At 38.0% G+C, this 23,701-nt stretch overlaps 1 protein-coding gene across 1 annotated transcript in view; it reads right to left on the reverse strand.

The window, feature by feature from the left end:
• Window positions 1–259: 259 nt before the first annotated feature.
• NBAS (neuroblastoma amplified sequence) overlaps window positions 260–23,701 on the reverse strand; it is a 180,092-nt gene continuing 156,650 nt past the window's right edge. Inside the window, exons 50-52 of the mRNA XM_014956881.1 lie at window positions 18,149–18,293; window positions 11,158–11,286; window positions 260–1,033 (exon numbers count right to left, since the gene is read on the reverse strand). Coding sequence (XP_014812367.1) covers window positions 758–1,033; window positions 11,158–11,286; window positions 18,149–18,293 — 550 coding nt within the window. The 3' untranslated portion in view covers window positions 260–757. The remainder of the gene's footprint in view (window positions 1,034–11,157; window positions 11,287–18,148; window positions 18,294–23,701) is intronic.

The raw sequence follows: 23,701 nt of genomic DNA on the forward strand, positions 1-23,701 counted from the left end.
ACACCTACTTAATTTTTCAGAAATCAGGAAAAATATAAGTAAAATACTTTGAAAGTGCATTCATATATTTAGGATCTGCAATGAGCCTTCCCAAATTACAGAGGAATATATCTCAAAGACTAGAACTGTCTGCAAGTACAGAAAAGTTCAGCTTGTCTTTATGAATAAACATCAATGAGGAGAGACAGAAATTTCAGAAGTAGTGGCTGAAGAAAGAAAATATTTTTCTTATCTAAAAGGAGGAAAAAAAGAGACTACAGAAGAAGTAAAATATTTTATTTGTTGCAAATAAAAGCTGCGGTAACAACATTGCACAATACCAGATTTTAAGGTTTTGAAATTTGCAGAAATTACTCTTCATTGTGATTTCTTTTCTCCATATATCTTTATAATTATATTTTTACATTAGTTTTACATTATGACAAGAGTAAATTACTTACAGATACTAAGACAAATTGTATATAACCTGCCATCTTAGTAATGTTTCATTTATATGTCACATAGTGTAATCATTTAACAGTTTGATCTGAAAAGGATTAGGTTCAATGCCTTGCTAGTCATATAACAGAATGATATGGTCTGTACCAATAATTTTTTTAACCAATTAGAAGTATATGGGAATTCCCCGTTAAGTGTTCTGTTTGCATTTTCTACAAAACACAGGTAAATAACTTTGTTACTTCACTAGAACAACAATTTTTCCCTTTTGTGTAAGATCTCCAGCAAAAAGGCAGACAAATACAGAAATCCAACGTGTTTAGATCCAATGCTGAATTGCCTGGAGGGCAGTAGTAAAAGTCCTGAGCGCAGGATGAGTCCCACGATGAGACATCAGGAGGGACCCAGCCTCTGCATTGAACCCGGCTGCTTTAAGTTGTTTTGCTATTTCCTCTACATCCCAGCCCCCTTCTCCCTGGTTGGCCAGTAAGTGGTCAATAAGGCGAGGATAGAAGGCAGTGGATATGCACTTCACCACCAACTTGGCATCGAGGAGCAAGGAAAGTATTTCAGCATCACAACTGGAATCATCAACCTATGAAGAAGGAAAAATCCAAAGTCATTAAAAATTAATTACTAGATACATCCATCAACTAGAACACGTCATGACTGCTCTAACTGCACAGCGTGACCTTGAAAGCATGATGAGTATTCTGCATGGATTAACAACATGCATACACACTTTGCATATGTCAGAATATGGAAATTATATCTTTATATATCTTTAACAGTGTCTATCACATTAATAGAAATATTTGACCTGCAAAAAGTTAAGGAATAATGATGCTTAACAACCTGGCGAGGATTACATGAGCAGTTTTATAAACTTTACACAGGTTTTTAGCCCCAGTGCAGAATGGACCACACCATCTACCTCCTTATCAAGAATGACATCCTGAGGAAGGTCACAGCAGAATACATTAACTTTTGGTCACTTTTATTAGTATGTTACCTTTCGCCTATTAATATAACAGACAATATTATCAGATTCAAGCAGATTTTCCAGGGTTTCAGCACTCACAGCAGGGATGGGATTTTCAGAAGAATACAATTTATATTTTAAAAGATTTGGAGCAAACCTGCTGCCTCTGTGAGACATCCTGCATGCCTTAGAAAAATGTGGTTACTTGATATGTGAGAGCAGATATTCTCTTGAAAATCTTATCTACAACTTTACAAATAACACTACAGAATACCTTAAATTCTATTTAAGTTAATGGTGAAATGTCTTTCCTATGTTACTTGAAATGCTTCAGTATCTTACCACTTCAAGAAGTGCAATAAAAATACATGTAACAATGCAAGCAGCCAAAGGAGGGGCAGACAAAAGTCTATTTTCAATGAATGCATCCGATCAAGTTACAAATAAACTGATCAAATTCTGCTACATTTACAAAACAACTTTTCAGTCTGATGATCTGTCTGTTTAGCCTCTGTTTCCTTTTCTGTAAAAAAAATGAGGTACCAGCAAGTAATAAAGATCCTGTGATCCAGTGATCTGGTACCCTCAAAGACCAGTTCAACCACATGGCGTGACCACTGCATACCGAGATTTGGTCTGACACTTGACAGTTCAAGTGAAGCAATTTTATATCTAATTAGTTTAACAAACCATTTAACCCTGATTCTTTTCAGGACACCATTTAAAGCTTCCTTGTCTCTCTGTTTTTGTCCAAGCTAAAACAAGGCAGAGCTTTGCTCCCTCATGTTGATGTGCCATGGGCTGCACCCACACCTTGCCCCACCGCTGTCACCACGAGCACATTGCAACAGGCACTTCTTGCTCATAACCCAATTCTCCGTCCCACGAAGCTTCCAGGAAGAAGAAAGAACATGAAATATTGTAGCATGAAAAATTGCTATGCTTTATCAAGTGTGAATCCTTAGATAAAAGACTCCAGGTGAAGCTATTCTCCCAATAACTCTTTATTGCCTTCAATCTACCATTAATAACACATTACTTTCAATTTACAGTTTTCACTTGCTTTGGAACTTCAGCAGCTTTCCAGGAAAACACGATGGCTTTATCATGTTAACCAGGAAGAGAGTTTGCTGTTTCACCCTCATGCCACTGCTTCCATTACTTCATTTAGACACTTTTGGCTTTCTTTCCATTGAAATCTTAAAAATAAATTTTATTTCCCCCAAGACTTCAACATTTTCACACTTAGTTACACAAACCTCTCAGGGATTACAAAGCTAATGCAATAGTGGGCAGCAGTTCTAGGTCCAGTTTACTGAATGGTTTTAAGAATGGTAGGGATGTCCAGTCTTTAGGATGGCCACTCCAAGTCTTTAATTATTCAATAATTCCTCTAAATTGTCATATGTTAATTACTAACACGTTTTCCTGTTGAAGACAGGCTGATGATTAAATAAAATTCCTAGTGTTGGCATCTTGTAGCACACCATGCAGCATGCTAAGCCGTTATCCAAACAGTGCTCATCTTTTATGAACTGGGAGGCTGGAGGGACGTTCTCCCACACCTCTGAGCTCCCTGTGCTCCATCCTTGGCTGGTATGCAGGATGCAACTTTACACTTTGAACATAAAACGCAAATGGTAATTACAATAATCAGATTAACAACAGATGGGAAGTCTGATTGAAATTAGTTTTCTAGGCTATTATTCAGTTAACAGAAAGTCCTATAGATTAGTACAGTTCTATACACCAAAAACCTACAAATTGGAGAGAGACCAGTCTGAACGTAAAAGACCTTTTCTAGCATAAAACCATTAAACATCGGAGATATACTATGGGGATGAAGATGTCCACGTGCGACACAGAAGCAAAGCAACCCGTCTGTACTCATGCATAAAGGAGATCATTGTGTCTTTACACCAGCAAAAAAGCACACAGAAGGCTCTTGGTTCTGTCTGACAGCTCATCCTTAAGCTCAAATAGTCCCGTAGGTTTAAATTGATTAACATTTCCCATTTTCTGACTTCAAGGCTGCCTGAAAACCTGGTCAGAAAGAGGAAACCTTTGTAAAGTAGTTGTCCCCCAGAAAATTGGCAGCTGAGAGAGATTAACTATTTATTTTTTATCAGTTTTGCAAATCCAGATCATGTCAACCTTTTGGGTATCAATTGCATATGAAGAAACAGTCATTAGTTTAATTAAAAACAAATGCACACACAAACTCCTTACCAACACCTATGCAGATTGACAATAATGGGGCCACATCTGGCTGGCGAACCATCATCAACAGTGCTCCTCAGGGTTCAGTCCTAGGGTTCCTAGGGCCAGTTCTGTTCAATACATTTATCAATGATGTGGATGCAGGATTTCAATGCACCATTAGCATGTTTACTGATGATACCAAACTGGGAGGTGCTGTTGACTCTCTCGAGGGACAAGAAGCCTTGAAGAGGGATCTAGGTAGATTGGAGCACTGGCAGTCATCACTGGGATGAAATTTAGCAAGTCCAAATGCCAGATTCTGCACCTAAGATGGAGTAATACTGGACACAAGTGTAAATTGGGAGAGGAGTGGCTGGAGAGCATCCCAGCAGAAAGGGATCTGGGGGTGCTGGTCGACAGCAGGCTCAGTAGGAGTCAGCAGTGAACCCTGGCAGCCAAGAGGGCAACCTGCATCCTGGGGCACATCAAACACAGCATCACCAGCTGCTCAAGAGAGGTGATTATCCTGCTGTATTCAGCGTTGGTGCGGCCTCACCTTGAGAACTGTGTGCAGTTCTGGGCCCCACAGTTTAAGAGGGATGTGAAGGTTCTTGAATGTGTCCAGAGGAGGACAACAAAGCTGGTGAAAGGGCTGGAAGGCATGTCCTATGAAGGGCTGCTAAGAACTTTGGACTCATCTAGTTTGGAGAAAAGGAAGCTGACAGGAGGCCTCATAGCTCTCTCCAGCTTCCCGAGGAGGGAAGTGGTACCCAGTGATAGGACACATGGGAATGGTTCAAAGCTGCACCAGGGGAGGTTTAACCTGGACATTAGGAAGCATTTCTTTACCAAGAGGGTGGCCAAACACTGGAAGAGGCTTCCTAGAGAGGTGGTCGATGACCCAAGCCTGTCCATGTTTAAGAGGCATTTGGACAATGCCCTTAATAACATGCTTTAACTTTTGGTCAGCCCTGAACTGGTCAGGCAGTTGGATTAGATGATCGCTGCAGCCCTTCTGACTGAAATATTTCTACTTTATTTTATTATGATAAAGTAATGCATATTTCAAAACCTTAATTAAGATAGTTTTATTCAAGTATCGCTGATCAGTGTATAAGCTGTAAGATTGTTAAGAATGAAATAAATTTATGTTTACTTTAAGACTACATCTATTTAAAATTAATTTAAAAATAGAACAACAAGCACTAAAAGCAAACAAAGAACCTACTACACTAATATAAAGGTAAACACACAGAGCATATATTTAAAAGAAAAATACACCACAGAGTACAATATGATGCCTGTACAAGAAATTACTCAGCAAAATTAGGACTCCCCAGTCCATAAAAGAGGCAACTTAGAAGGTATAGAGAGGACAGCAACATAGAGCATACCAAATGTTAGCCTACAGTACACACAGACTCTCTAAATGGCATTATGTTTTCTTTGTCAAAAATCACTCTTTACATAAGACTTGTAAACAAAACAGTAAAACCTGATTAAGGTAATTACTAAAAAGCAGCGTTACCATCCCAGTGTTAAAAAGCTGCTGCTTCTGGGCAGACACCAATGGTGGGATCTTATTAACGAGTCACTTCTGATCTTCCTGTGTACACAGAACCCTTACCATCCCAAGATCCTAACTAACTCATAAAATACGTTTCCAGCAAAGTTTACTGCTGATCCCAGAAACACTGTTCCAGGGATACGGGATGCAGCTGACTGCAGTTTAAACAAGTCTCAGAGGTGCAGGTATCTTCTGCACCAATGAATACACAAACACTTTCCATATTGTGGGAACATGTGAATAAACTATAAGCCACAATAACGACAAACTCAGAGTATATTATGCCTTTCTGCACTTCCATGTTGAGGGTGCTAAATGTTTCATTAGTATAAACCCCGTTACTTCTGGAAGGCTTAAATGGGAGAATACTTGATCATTTCCATCTCTCCTTCAGTAGAATTTGACAGTGCAGATTTAGTGTGGTGCCCACAGAGGTTGCACATGTGTACAAGTAAAAGACCTAACGGGGATAATTATGCTAAGGAGAGGAAATCCTGACTGGTTTTGTTTGCCTTTACATACCTGTTTAGGTATTGGCTGAAATCTACTTTCAAGATGTAGACATTCAAGTGGTGTCTCTGATGACTAACTCACTCCTTTAAACTGTGATGATCAATACCTTTCTCTGCTAGAGACATGCATATTCATCTGAGAAGTGAGACAGAACAGAAACAGAATTGCAACAGATGCACTCATCATTTCCACGGAAGCAGTGCTACAGCACTCTGCTTCAAACAGGGCTCCTGCGTTTCATCAAAGGGTTCTTTAATGCAGAATTTATAAATGGGTCTGCATCTACAGGTGGAAAACCTCATCTCAACAGGTATGGAAGTGAGGACCCACTTGTATTCTGTCTCCACGAGTCCTGAACACTTTCTGCACATCTTGAGTGGGATGGGTAGGAGCCTTATCCCAGACAACTAAACGCTGCTCTTGGAGAGGACACGGGATTCCATGTTTCCCTAACGCCCTTGGCAAACGATCACAACACGAAGCACTTGTACAACCTGAATTCACCCCTCCACTGACTGCTGTTATTTCTGAATCAGAAAGACAGTTTGTGTCTTACGCTGAGCTCAGCTCTGTCAGTGCATAATTAGCAAGGATTAAGCACGGCTGCCTGAGGCTTTGCCACCAGCACACTAATGTTATGAACTGCAGATGGGCTCAGGCTTGAGGCACTCAGCTCTACCAAAGCAGCAGGTCCCCTGGGAAAGCAGAGACAGGGAGGCTGTAAGTTTTAAGAAAGCCTGTGTGTGAAATAGGTGGGTGAATATCAGCTTTGCCACAGGTGGCACCTCTTCTGATGTACTTGAGGAACTTGAGGCATCTAGAAGGCTTTATAGAATTATAGAATTGTCTAGGTTGGAAGGGACATTTAAGATCATTTAGTCCAACCATCAACCTAACTCTGATAAAAAAAAACTATCACTGAAACACATCACTAAGCACCATGTCAACCTATCTTTTGAATACCTCCAGGGATGGTGCCTCAACCACTTCCCTGGGCAGCCCATTCCAATGCTTAACAACACTTTCAGTGTAAAAATTTCTCCTAATATTCAACCTGAACCTCCCCTGGTGAAGCTTAAGGCCATTTCCTCTTGTCCTATCCTTTACCTGAGACCTCCACAAATTCATGCAACTGTGAATCCAAGAATTTTGTGGATCCACTTTCCAAGACCAAGAACACATCTTATATCAGCATCCAGCAATTTTTCTGGTTGGTAATGCAACCTCCACGGACATTGTACCTGCACTTGCTGTGATGCAGTGTATCTGGAAAAAACCCTCCTGTAGCAAGAATTTCAGCTAAGGCAAAAGATAGCACCTGACCTGCTCTTGGTAACTAAAGGGGAAGTCAGGGTCTGGGCAATTCCCCATCAGCATTGTTTGTGCAGGTGTCTAGAGGTTCTGATATTGGCAATAAGCAATATTTCATCCATAACTTATGCATTATGAAATCCATGCATTATGAAATATGGATACTAATGGAAAAGTAAGAGCTGCTGCTAATGTAACAGCAGAAAAGAACTGAACCTGCTATTTCCCAGAGCATTAGCTCTCCACTACTACTGGAGTAAAAATGCTTTTCATTTTGTTCTAGAACGGTGTCTATAGCTATAGGACAAATAAATAAGGGGAGAAGAAAACAAAGAGATATTAAAAAACCCTAGAAAACTAAACTAGAGAGAGATATTTTACCATAATCACCTTTAGCTTATATACACATAATTTAGTAAGATTTCTTTTAAAAGGTAAGCCACACCAAGTGAGGAGGCATAAATGGCAATGGAGACAACTGGAAATTCAATTATTTCCCACATTCTTTATGGTTTTTTTGTATTACATTTTTCAATAAATCATGTTGCAAAGGTAGTCTCAGTACTTCATCATTGAAAGCATATTATGTAAAATGAGCTAGAGTATTATTTTAGATTAACTAAAAAACATTTTCTAGTTCTAATTTCCATTAAAGCCTTGGTTGAAGAAGTATTTGCACTGATTATATTAACTCCCATTTGTTGGCTGCTTAAACAATGTAACTACCAACAGGTAATAGAATATTTATGTGCTCTGTCAGAAGTATAAAAATGAGTCTTATTCTCTGAAAGATAATCAGCTGAATGGACCACACTGAAACCATTCTCAAAAACAATCTGACTCTTAAGGGCAAAGTACTGGCAGTAATAAGCTTATTTAAGGAAACTGATTTTTAAAATTATTCACACAGCACACAATACAGAGAAAGAACAGTTATTTCTGTATTCCAAAAAAAGACAAGCGGCGGTTTATAAAAAGATACACAATAAAAAGAGAGGTCTGCAATTTCAAAAAAGCTTACATAAAAGCTTGGTTGTTTTATTACAGGGAAAAGCTATACAATTCCTAGTATCAGCACTTCAGCATCATCCTTAACTGTAAACATCCATAAAGCTGTCAGCTACACACAACAAATGGCTAACTAATACTTAGTATCAGCAAGCAAGAGCTGTATTTTTCTCACAGCCATGTTTGTGAGCTGTGTTAGCACCGTGTCAGGGAATCAATAGCTATGATTTCCCTTTGCCATATGTTATTTGTCCTTTTCCTGTTTAATGTAAGCAGAAATGGGCTCCCTATGAAAAATTCATTAAGAATTCTACAAAAAGCATTAACAGCCCAAATACTGTTTTTACAAAGCAAAACGTATGCATACAAAATCATACTGAATAAACAACATTGACATAGCTCAGCAATAGATGCACTTTTAGTACAGCACCAACTAATGTAATCGTAAGAGATGCATATAAAACAAAGGGTAAATATACTTTCTAAACAATACAAGAGCAGCTTTTAAATTTACCATGGCACTCTTCTGTACTGGTTGCTTTTCTAAGACTGGCTGTGGAATGTCACATTCAAGGTACTGCATAAACTCTATGCCTGATGTAATGAAGTCAATAGTTACATTTTCATTGACTTAAGAGAAAACATTAGACCAAAGCTAAATGCTTTGAAAATCCTTGGTTATGCAGCACTCTTACAGAACTATGTGCTCAAATGAATACTGAATTAGAAGGAAAAATTAAGAACAGCTTATCAAGCTGCCTCCTGCATAAGAAGGCCAAAAAGAGTATTATTTCAGGCATGCACAAGGTGTACAAAGTGCTTTATATTAGTAAGGTGATAATACGGTTCCTGGCCCTAAAACTTCAATATAATGTAATAAACTTAGAGTGTAGAAAATTGAAAGCCGTAGCACACTAGAAAGAAAAGGCCAGTTAAGAGAGCAATACAATTAGGAGCCACTCAGAAAGTGCTGCTGCACAGCACGGTGCTTTAAAAATAGTTAAATAAAATGTACTCGGACACAAATTCCTGCTGGCAAGCTTCAGAGCTACTCACACAGCAGTTTTCATCTGTTAACAAAAAAGTCGATTTTAAAAGGTTAACAAGAACATATAGATGAGAAAGTGCATACATATATCAGATCACCAATTGCTTTTCCTTGAGACCATCTTGTTTAAAAAGTTACAAACGCCCTTGATTTGCAGACACAAAATCTAAAGTTGCAGATGACAACAGAAAACTATCAATGTACCAAAGATAATCTACTATTGTCTTTGTGGTTAATATTTGTAAAGTTATATTTTCGTGGAAAATTCAGAATATCTGTGGTTTACTTGCATAAAATAATAAAAGGAATAAGAACATTGTCATAAAAACCTATGGTTCTTTGCTTAGGATGCCAAACTCAACTAGGAAACGCTCCAAATTCATACGAGATGCTATGACATAGGAATTTTGATACAATTAGATGTGTATAACATATCATATGCCTTGCCACCTTCCATGCAACCATTTTAAATGTTCAGAGAGCGCAGGTTAAAAAAGCTGGTGCTTCAGCCATTTTGGTAACTTAAGTCCTTCTGAAATCAAATTAGCAATATCTGAGATGGAGCCTATTATTCCAGATCTTTGCTTTTCTGACTGGTCTTCACTGCTGTGTTCTGGAGTCTTCCTGCAGGGGAAGGAGGTACCTCAAGCTACCCAATGGATACAATAAGAGAAAGCTTCTAAATACAGTGTGTAGCATTAAGAAAAAAAGACACAGCATATGAGGAGGAGAGACTTAAGGGAGAAACCTGGGAAAACCAGAATAGAGAACATTTTTTCCTAGGGAACAAAGAATAGTGTGAGAGCAGGGAATAGGATTGCACAGTTTGTTGCAACCAAGGAATCTGAAATAAATGCTGCAATTAATATAACTAGAGCATAGGATCTGTCCTAGAAGGCTCCTGCAGAAACAGGGGAATGGTTGCCTACTTTGTGTGCCTCAGAAAAAGGTTATAATTTCATTTTGAATACCTACAAATCACATTTTTCAAGCTTTTGTGTTTTGTGGATACTTATTTTAAGAAGATATACACAGCTCCATTTCTGTTTCCATAGGGGTAGTTTAATTTTCAAGTACCATACAGGAAATTTACCATCAATTATTATTTTTTAATACATAACCAAGAGCTCTCTAAGATACAGTGCAGTATTTGGAAATATTAGGGATGTAGTTTTTCCACTGATACATTACAGCTCTGGAAATGTTCAATGGAGTTGATTCAGCCAGACAGAAAAGTCACTCCTTTCATATAAAGGTCTGAGACAATGCCTCCCTTCTCTTTGTGGTGGAGTGCTAGGTGGCAGACCATAGCTAACATAAAATCCAAGAAAATCAGGTTGCACGTGCACAAGTTGAATTGAGAGCTTGAAGTTTTCAACCTACCTCAGTTTTCAAAAAAAAAAAAAAAAAATTAAAAAAAAAAAGATAAAAGATAATATAATGCTTTTGCCTAGGAGACTAGCTTTCATCATTTAGGTGTTCCTTTTTAACTGGAAAGCAGATACACAGTAAAAAAGAGTAATGCAACTTTATATTAACAATTGTCCAAAGAAAAAAGACAGTGTTTAGGTTTTGTTGTTTGTTTTTTTTTCCTCCAGAAACTTTGCTCCATTATCAAATAAAATCTGTTTAAAATTGCATGAAAGTCCCCAAACATACCCTCTTGCATTTTAACCTTTCTACAACAAAACCAGTGATGTAATGGCTCTCCACATGCATACAAACAGACTGCCAGGTTTGTAAGAAACGAGCTAACTCATCCCATGTACTATTATCACTTAGAAAAAACCCCAAAGTGCTGAAATATGAACACAGAGATAACGATCTTCTTTATATAATAGAATAGCTTCTGTTCCACCACACTGACTTACAACAGCATACTACATAATTTAAAGAAATAAGGTTTAATCACCTCAAGTATATATAAAAGATCTTACTAGCCCCATGTTAGTGCTCACTGTGGACACAATACCTGTGGAAAATATTAATAATGATAAGGGTCTCAATAGCCTCTGCTTACTATACGAAGATAAAAGGGCTAATTTATTACCTCAAACTCTGAAAGGTGGTTAATTCAACTGCTCATACCTTAGCAACAGCTTTTATCTGCTCCAGTGCCACAGCGTGAAGATCTTGATCTTTGCTTTCTACCAGCAGTTTCAGGGACGGCAGCAGGAGGGACTGGTTAAGCAGCAGCAAACATAACTCTTTGATACACTGAAAATAAAAGTAAACTCATTTGGTGAGATCTCAGGAGATACTAGCATCATCATTCACACTAAATTTATGAAAATTCTATGTCAAATGCAAAATGAAACCAAACTTTTAAAACAAATGAACTCCTTGTTGGAAATAACTCTTCAGAGGCTTGAAAGGACACACTTTTAAAAAATGTGGAATACAGGGTTATAAGTGCAACATTTGTTATATTAAGACAAGGCAGGTACTGAATCACCATTACAACCCAGAGTTTTACTGGAAGAACAACAGAGCAATCGCAGCTCCCTGTGGGACTAATATACTTGTGCTTACTGAAATACTGCAAAGCACAGGAACAAACCTAACACACACCTGTGACATTTCCGTAACTCAATTATGCAATCATAAAAGTGGAACAAAATAAAGAGGAAATAACAGAACATACCAGAGTTCAACATCATAAAGCTCTGCTACAAAAAACTTTCCAAGTTTTCAAACAATTTTTATACACAATTAAAGCTTAGCAAATTAACTTTCCCTCATTCATCTAATTTCTCATATTTTATAATATGGCACAGAGTTGGCATCATAAATCTTCTGCAGGAAGAAACTGGCCAGAAAAATAGTTTTTAAAAAAACAAAACAAAACAAAAACTACCAAAAAAATCAAAACACCAAACCTTACTGTGCATTTCCAAATCTGTAGCTTGGCCTTTAGTTAAAACGAACAAGCAAATCTTCCGATATGGGACTTGTGGCCTTTTTACCCCTCAACATTTCAGTGATTTATTCATTTAGACATTAAAAAGTCTTTCAACTGACAAATTACATTATAAGACAAATCATGACTTCCCTTTCTGTAGTTTTTCAAGAATTTTGGTCATTTGCCACAACCACTTCCCAATGAGGTCCAGAGATGTCCCGTATTCCAGGACAACCCACACTAAGTGTTCTGGGCATTGTACAATAGTCACCTTGAAAATGGTATCCAACTCTTAGCGGCGTCTCTGTTTCCTTCCAACATTTAGAGAGCAATTATCATTGGAGTCCATCAGTTAGGAAAATGCAATATTTTTTATTTGTTTTTAAACATCTTTTGAAGTTTAATGACAAATGTCACAATTCGATGACCAAAATCATAGAATGGTTTAGGTTGGAATGGACTAATATGGTTTTAGTAGCTGTGAACCTAAAAGCCTAACAATTATTTGAAGATAAAGAGATGTTAAATGCTCCAAATTTAACATAGTGCAGAGACACTTGGCAGCAAAGGCAGCTTCTGGCTGCACATTGCTCAGTCTTTTCTAAATGTCTGCCTTCCAGAAACACTACCTAGAAAGATATATTCTATCACGCTGAGCTCCAAGTCACTGAGGCAAGGCTTGTTCTCTTGCCCAGACTTGTTCCTTTAAACGGGTATTTTCTACTGCTACTGATAATGTTTTCAGTGAAGGGTATGATATAGGATCAAGGAATAAGAAGATTAAATAAATACGTTAAGCTTTGCCTGATCAGCCATATGCTTATTAAACTTCTAATAATTTCCCGCTCCATTGTATTTCTTTGGAGCAGGATGTCTGACATACCAGGAAACTCACTGAATGCAAAGTTAGAGATTTACACTACACGCCTCCTTTTCTTGAAAAGGTGTATCCACAGCAATAAATACAGCTTATGTTCAGTAAAATAAATTCTGAGAGTCAGAACATACATAACCTGAACAAAACAGCAATTTTACCATACTTGCTTTTTCTGTCTGAAAGTCTCTCAAAACTAAATGGAGAAGCACTGCCATAAGAAATAACCCATAAGTATAAAAAGGCTCTCTAAAAGAACTCCAAATCACATTTTTCAGTTGTGAGTGGAAGAAAAGGAAACAAAGCAAATTATAAAAAGAACTAGGTACTGTACATTTTTAAAGCTACAGGGCAGGGAGAGAAAAGATGCAGATGTTGAATCAGAGTTTGCTGTCTCAATGAGCTGCTTTAAAATAAAGAAAAATTAAGTCTCTCAGCAAGCAAATGCAGTAGTACAGATATTAACAATGCTATTTTCAAAGCCATAACATTTAACTTAGGTGATATACCAGCATTTTGTTTTCTGCTTAGATGCTTCACAATTATGCTCTAGTACTGGTTATACCTGCCAATGGGACATGTTCTAACACAATCTGCTTTGCTCATCACAGAGGCATAAAGGCTTCCACATAAGAAAACACATGTTTAGCTATCCAATTAACTTCTTTTTATCTTATGCTTGCAGGTTTTGAAGCCAAAAGTCAGTAGATTTCAGGTAGGTACCAGACTTTGTGCCTGATAATGTGTCTAGCAAACATATCCAGTCTCGCCTACAAAATCCATCAACTCTCTTGAAGGAGAAGTATACAGTCCAACAAAAAATTAATCTTACTTACTGTCAAAACATCATGCCTTATGCTAAAATCTGAAATGTTATAAATTAAACTCTATTGGTTCTTGTTATGCCTTTCTTTGTAATTCAAGCGAGAGTTTTATAGCTTTTGTTCCATCTACAGAATAAAACCAATCACCTCTTGATCTCTGATAAGCTAATACACTGCGCTCCTTCAGTCTTCCATTTCAAGGTATTTTCATCCATGCATTAATTTCTGCTGGTTTTCTCTTTTGCCTCTCATTTTTCAGTGTCCTCTTAAAATGCAGCTATACTAACAGAGTGTTCTATTTTAATGCCAGTCTTACTAGTGGTTTACAGAGAAGGGTAATTCTTATCCACTCTTCTTCACTTGATATCTCTTATCAGGTAAGACTGCACTGCCTATTTTCCTGGTACACTCATGATACAACATCATGATTAATGACACACTAATATAAAAAAAAGTAACAAAAAACCAAGAAAAGCAAAGTGCTAAATATCTTCCTTAGTTTCAATTCTTATTAAAAGGTCTCAGGCAAATAAACAATTAGCAGTTGACAATAATAATGGGTGGGACCTCAGCATTGAAAATTCAGTATCAAATACAAAAGGATGTTTCTGGGGATGAAAAACTCACCCCAAAACATATAAAGAAATAATAAATCAAGTTAAAAGACATCACTGACAGAACAGGACAGGAACACAACAGGTTACAGAGGACTGGAAAAGAGAAAAACAGTCTGTATTTCAGGCATGGAAGAAAGCAGGCATGAAAGGGGAAAGTATTATGGACCTAACAGCCAGTCCCAGTCCATGAAAACCATCCAAACATACAACAAAAACCTGAAAACATCGTACAGAGATATTTTCCTAAAGGCCGCTGCAACAGGTTCTGTAGTTAAGAATTAGGCCATCACTATGGCATATTTTAAGTTTAGCAACACTTTGAAAACATGCCCAAAAACATTGTACTGAGATATTTTCCTAAAGGCCACTGCAACAGGTTCTGTAGTTAAGAATTAGGCCATCACTATGGCATATTTTAAGTTTAGCAACACTTTGAAAACATGACATGAAGCGCTGTCAGAGACACCAGGAAAATGAGGTGTAGGATAGTGTGACCCAACTTGCAAACCCTTGGAGTGGCCTCCATCCCTTTTCCCACAGGAAGGGAGGGGACAGCTTGCCAAACAGACTGTCCAAATTGTACAAACACCTCCTGGTACGTCTGCCACAAAGAGCTGCACTGCTCCTCTAGACCGCAACTGGAAATCCAACCCCCGGCAGCAAGCCACCACTCATGGGGCTTCTCATTGCAACACAAGTGGCTTTCTTTCCTGCAATAAGCACTTGAAAGCACTGGAGTGTCTGCCTGCCTGCAGTGAGGGGCTGCGCTTACTGGGGGTATGACGTTAAATGGGAGAGGGACAAGGGAAATCCTAAATCAGAACCTGGATTACCGGGATTTAGCGGAAACTTCTGTCTTCTGTCTAGTTATGCAGCTATCAATGGTTCACTGTAACACCAGTGAGGCATATGAAATGGATTTCACAGGAGTCTGTTTTGAGTCCAGTATTTTTCAGTATTTTCATGGATGGGTTTGAGGGCCGGATAATGAGTACAAACAGTATTGTGCCTGGAGAGGCTGAAAGCAGACCAGAGGGGAGCATTTAAATTCAAAATTATCTGAACAAAATGATCAGAGACAACTTGTGAATGAAGAAAAACATACAATGGAAACTCATATGTATAAAAAAAGGAATTACTAGCTACAGAAACAATAAAAAAGGAGACCAACTGGCTGTGTATTATTCTAGGAGACAAGCATCTTACAGCCACTAGGACCCCCGGGTGATTACAGATAAGACACTAGATGTATTCTCCCATTTAGGTGTTCATGTAAACTGACATATGACCCATAGGTTGATAGAAAAACATGAGACAGTCAAAGGAGGCAGACTTTTAACACTTACAGGGGGGAGAAGGACTTGCCCCTTTCTAAAGGGATTAATCAGGCAGTGCAGGGGATGTCAGACAGTCCAAACACATGTGCATTCCAAGCAAATAAAACAACGCTTATTTCAACTAAGAGGAATGGCAAAATCTATCCACTGAATAATGCAAATAAAAAACCATCACAAACACACACACAGATGCAAAGATTAAAGCTATGCAACTCCCCAAAAAACATTAAAAAAAGAACTTAGCTGTAAAAAACTAGAAACACCAGCAGGAGGTGGAATAAAGGAAGAGAGAAACCTTTCTAAATACATGCGAGAAACAGTTTTTTCTAACTTCTAGACCATCATGACTTGAAGTTAAATGTTTTTCCCTTCACAGCCTCTGGGCTTCGGAATGGCAAATGTTATTCATGGTGATAAATTGATCTCTCAGTTTTTAGAATTCCATCATTCTAGGTCTGTCTTCTTAATCAGTGTATTTATTGAAATGTGAAGTCATCTAAACAGGTTAATTGTCAGTAATCAGATTTTCATCTTATTCAGCTACGCGATCTCAGCTCTCTAATTTGTGCACTTAAGTACCATAGGCGTGCATACAAATCAGTTACTTAAATTTATCCATGTCATTCCCCCGGCTTCCCAAGTAGAGACTTAAAGCAACATAGTCTGTGGTTGTAGGTAACTGTACAATTATGTGTGTTAGTGCAACTGCTGTTGCTGTACAGCATTCTAATGACAAAAAAAAAGGTATTTTACATTGGTAAAGCTTTTATGCTTGAGGACCAGAATATCTTCACATTATGTATATTCACACCTACACAAGTTTCTTCCAACATTCTGTACCATTAAAAAAGGAAAGCACCTCCAACCAAAGCTGCCAACCAGTACCAAAACTACATATAAATAAGGAATTCAAGAAAAAGTTTACACAATTGAGAGAACTGAGCAAACCAAGACCCATTCTTGAGCAGAAACTTGGTAAACTGACTGCTGTATGACAATGACCTTCGGTGGGATTTCTCTTTGTGGTTCACTGAGGTGAGTTCAAAAATTCTGCTTTGACAGTTTGACTACTGCTACACAAGTGTAAGATCATGAGTTTACAAGCTATGGTGTGCCATTCAAGGCCGTGTGAAGAAAAGCTACATATACTTACACCAGTCCCACGGATAGGGAGACCTGCCTTCCACTAAATTTTTTGGTGGAATGAATACGTTAATAAATGTATTTATCATTTCAGTCCACTGACACCTCCTGGAACCATGTTCTGCATAAATGTCAAACTTGATTTAAATCAGTCTGTTGGACTCTTTAAAAAGAAAGCACAGCCCACCCTCCGCATTTTAAACAGAATGCGTTGTTTCTATTCCCCTTCCAGTCTTAACATCAGTTCTTTTCTATATCAGGCTGTGATTGCGTGAAGATGATTATAAGGGATTAATCAGCCTACTAAAAATATGCATATGACTGCTCTAAAGTTGTCTGAAGTTTATTAAGCATTTTTCAAATCTGTCTTCATTAGTATACAATGTTTACATACAGAATGCTTCAATAATTTTATACTTAAGAAATGCTTGTATTGAAGTATGCATACATAGTTAAGGAAGACAAAAACATGATTATTACAAAGCAATTACTTGCGTATTAGGGTTTTTTTTTTCCACCACCAACAAATTTTTCAAGGATTCCTCACTAAATCTTTATGCATTTATTAGTGAGAAAATTACTCATTATTTAATTAACAGCTTTTGCCTCACTGACATCAATGACAATGCACTATGAAAGATTTTCTATAAATACTTCAAAGAATAATTTACACTAGAACAGACCTCTAAAGGTCAGCTAATCCAACTGGCCCCTATTCAAAGCAAGTCAAAGCATTGGCATGGGCTGCCCAGGGAAGTGGTTGAGGCACCATCCCTGGAGGTATTCAAAAGACAGGTTGACGTGGTGCTTAGTGACATGGCTTAGTGATGTGTTTTTTTCTGGTTTTTTGTCAGAGTTAGGTTGATGGTTGGACTAGATGATCTTAAAGGTCCCTTCCAACCTACAACACAATTCCACGATTCTATGATTCTAAGTCCAACTGCCTACAACATGATCCAGTCAAGTTCTGAATACCTCCAAGGACAGAGACTTCACGTCTCTTCCAAGGCATCCACCTATTCCAATGCTTCACTACTTTAATGCTGAAAAACATTTTCCTTGCATGTCACGAGGGTTTTCGATGATGTAACTTGTCTCTACTGCCTCTTGTCCTATCACTAAGCACCTATAAAAAGCTGGCTCTGTCTCTTCTACGTGTTTCCTTATCTGCATATTTAAAGACAGCAATAAGATCTCCCTCAGCCACTTCTTCTTTAGAAACAATGAACCCAGTTCTCCCAGCCTCTCTACATTTATTGTGCTCCAGCCCCTAATCACCTTGTTAGCTCTCCATAGGACTTGATCAACTATGGCAACATCTTTCTTGTACCTGGGCTCTCAAAACAGGACTCATACCCATCATACCCAAACTTAAAACTTACCTTGACAGGGAGCATGTGCTTTGTGCCATATAAAGAACGGCAGATTTTCAAAATTTCATTTCCTGTGTTCTCTCTGTCCTCAGGCGGGCATCTCTGTAGCATAGCAGTCACCAGTTTCACCCACGGATTATCATCTATGCATGATCTGCCCAGAAAAAAAAAAAAGCTGTATGTAGAATATAAATACGCACCTACACCCCCACCATTTTCTGCCCTTTTTTTAGTACAATCTCATGAAAGAGACAGGAAAAAGTTTTGAGAGAAGTTACTATCCCGATGTCACCATTCTTTCAGTACAACAAAGCTTCTTCAAGTATTTTGAATTAAGATATGCTGTTACAATCCCTGAGGAATCATACACCAGATAAAGATTGATCAAATTGGAATAGCATAGGAACAGCTTCTCTTGGCTTTATACCAGCTAATTTCCCAGGCAGAATGGTATCGAGGGAGGGGTGACAGGAATCCAGCATTCCTAATTTTGTTTGCTTTGATCACATTCTAACAGCATCTGTCTCTTACTTCTGGATGGAGAAAATATTTCCAAGATTCACATTTTGATTCTCAGGTCCAACAAGTACAAACAAAACTTTTTTTATGGGCCATCCAAACAGGGTAGGAGAGAAAAATTACGTGCATCTGTACTTATCCATTAACACATATGGATGTGGATACATTTGTTTTACATACTTAAAATGTTCTTTCATTCCACATAGAAGTTCACATCATGTCACCATTATGCAGTCAGACTTAAGCAGATGCCAGACAGTAGATACAAGTGAATTTTATCAACATTGTCTTTATCATCATGTGTAACTATAAAGCTTTGTTGCTGGAACATTTCTTGGCCTACAGATGCTATTTGCCAGATCATGGAGATGCCTGGCTACTCTTGTTAGGGATAGGGATACTTGCTAGGACTGGACGTACTCGCAGAAATGGGCAACAGAGCAGAGCTTTTAAATGACAGCATGAAGTGTGACACTGGAACACACCCACACTGCCATTTTCCTAATGTGAATTAAGTTAATGCATTTCAATTCCCACCTACCATGGGCTAAAATCATGCACAATCACAGCTTAGATCATGATTCTATTAAGCCCCAGTAATGCAACTACTACATTCATCTGTGCATAAACTCAGGAAGGCACAAAAGGTGGTTCAAAAATCACCCCATTAATCCCTGTGGCCATTAATCAGCAACCCAAAGACATGGGAAACTTTTCATTTTAGCTTGAAGCAGGAAAAAAAAAAAAAGCAAAAAAAACCCTCAGCAAGACCAAATCTGGCAGGCTGGTCTTACAATTTAGGGTAAATTAAGACACTCATCCAGCACACATGGGAAGAAGTAGTAAACTGGTGTCAAAGTGCTGCTTTTCAAAGATATTTAGCAGCAATTGTTGAAAGTAGCAGATTAACATCACTAACAGAGTCTGTTGGATTGACATATAGCAAGGAATAGGTCTAACAATTCTTGAGCGAACAACCACCAATATCTACTATTTCATATATAAAAGCTCAACTTCCACTTTCAAAAGTATGTACCACAAACAAATAAAACCAGCTCCACAGGAAGCTGACATTATATCCTAACATGAAAATCAGACAGAGATGCTAGGAATGAGTAACTCTGAATGCAAACTAAATAGAAGTCTTTATCTTTATTCCTTCTGACAACTTAATTGAGCCTTTCCATCAGTCACAGTCACTGAGCACAGAGCTGCCACAAGTCTGCTGGGAACAGCAGAGCTCCTCCTCTCCTTCCATCCCGATGGGTTGAACCCAAAGATGCCAGATTATTCAACAAGCAGAACACGATGCACCTAATCTGTGCCCCCCCCCAAGTAAGGTTAGGAGAAGAAAAAAAAAAATCCCTGCAACTCCATCTTTGCCACTGGTTAAACTGATAGCTCCTGCTATGTGATCCATCTCTTACTTAGAGGCATGGAGAGTCATAATGAATTTCCATTTTTATAGCTGCTGCCTCCAGAGTACATTAGGAAAACCTACATGAATTTCTCATTAGAAAAATAAAACAAAAATCACACTCCAAAACACAGAAGTTAGAAATAACCAGAAAGATGCAAGGCCACAAGGCTTGTCATGTGCAAGTTTATTTTAAGTAAAGTATCAGATATATACTTTACATATATAAAGCTTTTCTCAACACAATTCTCTAATTATTTCAAATACTTGTGTGATCTATTAATAAATATCCATTATTCGCCATCTCTAAATAAACAGAAGATTCAGTTACCAAAATCTGACACCTATAAGTAAAGTTCTGTTTTCTGCTCGTCCGGATTTTACCTTAGTTCAACTACAGTTAACAAAATTAATTATTTATCAACCTGAAAAAAGTAATTATTTCAAAAACTCAGCATGAATGAATTACTTTTTTGCTCAGAATCAAGAAGCTGGTCTCCTTGAGTTCCAAAACATCTTATCAATATTTAAAATAAATATTAAAAAAAAAAATGCTTTTGAATGTAGGCAGCAGAGCTTCAGGTACTGTCAATCTTTTTTAACCCATCCCCCTATTTATGAAGTGCTTAAAATGACATCTGAATGTAAGACACCTAGACAGAAAAGCATGCATGCATAATAAGGGTGTAAAAATAAAATTTTAAAAAGTATACGGTTTTGAGTTCTGACTGAAACCAGCAAGCTACCTCCCCTGTTTCCTCACAGTCAACATGGAATATCACGGTATGAAGAGAATCACATCTGCATTATTGTAACTGGAGTGTTTTAAAATGCAAGAACTCTAAAAACCATTAAAAAGCACAGACTTTTCATTAACAGAGGTCACAAAAATTCTTTAAAAACAAAAAGCCTACTAAAAAAAAACCCCAAACTTCAGTTATTTTACTTCTCCTTCTTTTTGAGTCTTTATGGAATGTAAACTGCATTTTCTAGCTTTATAGTCCATTATAAGTGTTAGGTATTTACTGTTAGGCTGAAACCCAAAATGTTAAGTGTTCAAATGACTCAATCTTACCTTCCCCAGTCCCTGCACATATGATTACATCTGCAGTAAACAATCAGTTAGTAATAACATGTCTTTTCTGAAGCAGAGCAGGAACAAATATGTAAAGATTAAACAAAAATCTTAATACATATGGCTAAACAATCGGCTTAACTGCTTGCAGTTTTCCTACTTGCTCAAGGATTTCTTAATGTAACTTGCTTTAAAATAAGACTGTTGAAAACGTCACTAACAAAACAGTTTTTGCTCCTTCCTCTAACCCAACCACTGAGGGAGCTTTTTCAGAAACACAATTTCAGGAACATATATATTAAAAAACCCCCTAGGTTGGTAAGTATAATTGAATGCTGCCTCTGTGGCAAACTTCCACGTTAACACAAGAGGGAAGAATGAGGAATGCAAGAAAAGGAGATGACCCCAGAGCAGAGCAGAGGACACTTGCAACAGCCTTCCCAATGACCCCAGAGCAGAGGACACTTGCAACAGCCTTCCCGGAGATGCAGAGATGGGTGTATGATAGTGACTGTCAATGACACCGGGAGAGAGAGGAAAGAAGGTTCAGATAAAGAAGGCAGAAAGTTCCAAAAATTTTTTCGATTGCTGTTGGTCCTAATACCAATACCATGATCTCTGCTTCCTGGCTGGCATAAATAATTCCAGGATTTACAAAGCAAAATAATTCAAATTAATAAAATCCAAAATAATTAAGAAGAATGTAAACTATGCCCAGCACACTATAACAAAAGGCAGTTGGGAAAAAAAAATAATCTATCTACTAGATGAGAGTTTATGACATTAATCTGGTCTCACATCAAGGAAGACTAAAGAGAGCTGCAGGTGAGTTTTTAAAACCAATCATACTTGAGATGCTGAGATTGCAGGTGGAATGAGGACAGAACTTCATTTTGGGAGCTCTATTAGCTGTTAAGACAGATGTTCTGAATTCACTCAAATTCATTTTAATGACAGCACACTGATTATAAAAGTCAAAATTCAATTTGAGAACATTTCTGCACACCAAATATACTATTTCTGTAGACAGAAGTAAAAAAAATAAAACACCACATTTTAGTTGCATATAAAACTACATGGCTAGGCTTAAATTTAGGTTGAATCCTTATAAAGAGTACTTGATGTTTGTTCCTTAGACTTTCTAAAAAAACCAGAACAACAACAACAAAAAATCAAAGCATCCCCCAAAAATGTCTCCAAAACATATATGACTGAGTCAATACAAGTAAGCAGAAGAAAAGAAAATTTACAAAAAAGACTCATAACCACAATCATGTTGTCTAACATTAAAATATCGTATGTGTTTTTGAAAGCACTAGCAATGAGCTAGAAAGAAGGACTTTCAAACCACAATGAGTATTCCTACTGACACAGAATTTATAAAGCACTCAGTCTTGCAAATGCTGTTAGAAGCAAAAGCGATAATAAAAGGAAAGCAATGGGAATATAAACACAGAAAGAGCCCAGGGAGTGAAAAATGCCCCCCTTTGATACATTTTTCTATCAGGACAACTCTTAGTAAGGAAAGGAAAACTGAACCATCGTTGACTTCTCATTAAATAAAGAAACACAAAACAGGCAACATTCTTTCTGAGAAAAGAACCAAGAAAACAATAAAGGAGGGAAAGGGGCAGAAGGAGAATTTAATCTCTGTCCCTTCTTTCAAGATGCAGCCTCAACTGTTCTCTCCAAGCATAGCACTGCTACGGCAGGGAAGAAAACAGACTAGATACTATTTCCCCACCCTTCAGGCTAGCAGAGAGAACTGAAGGATGAAACAGTGGTGGTAACTATGCTCTGTGCTCACTCCCATTAAAAATCCCAAAACAAACAGATTGTTTCCTGCACCAGGAACTCAATTGCTTGCTCCACTAATTAAATTTAATATTTATTTCTTTTGGTTGTCTGGAGTTTCAGGCAAATTCAAGAAAATCTGACAAATCTGAACTACTCTACCCTCCTGGAGATGACAACTGACACTTTAGTGCTGAGTTTAGGAAAACTAGTTGGGAGTCTGCACTGTAGATCATATTTGGGAATCATAAGTCAGAGGTTCCCCATGAAACCCGTACAGGTGGCTAGTATGAGTTAAAGAGAAGGGAGCAATTTTCTCCTGAAGGCTTTCCAAAGCCTCCTGGCAAAGAGGCTTTACCTTTAAGAGGCTGGAGGAACGGACAGAGATAAAATCACATGAAACTCAGCAGAGTGAAATCCAAAGTCCACCCCCTACCTCTGAAGAAATAACCATCAGTAAAGGCTGAGAACCAACCAGCTGGAAAGGAGCCTGGACAACAAGGTGACCACGAGTAAGCCATGTACCCTCACAGCAAAGGAGGGCCACAGCATCCTAGGCTGCATCAGGAGAGTATTGCCAGCAGGCTCAGGGAGGTGATCCCTCCCCTCTACTCAGCACTGGTGAGACATCTGGGGTGCAGAGTCCAATTCTGGGCTCCCCAGTACAAAAGTGACACCAAGATACTGAAGTGAATTCAGGAAAGTGCAAAGACGACGAAGGGGTTCCAGTATCTGTCCCATGAGCAGAGAGAGAGAG

Source organism: Calidris pugnax, unplaced genomic scaffold (assembly GCF_001431845.1).
Source record: "Calidris pugnax isolate Ruff unplaced genomic scaffold, ASM143184v1 scaffold171, whole genome shotgun sequence".
Taxonomy (NCBI): domain Eukaryota; kingdom Metazoa; phylum Chordata; class Aves; order Charadriiformes; family Scolopacidae; genus Calidris; species Calidris pugnax.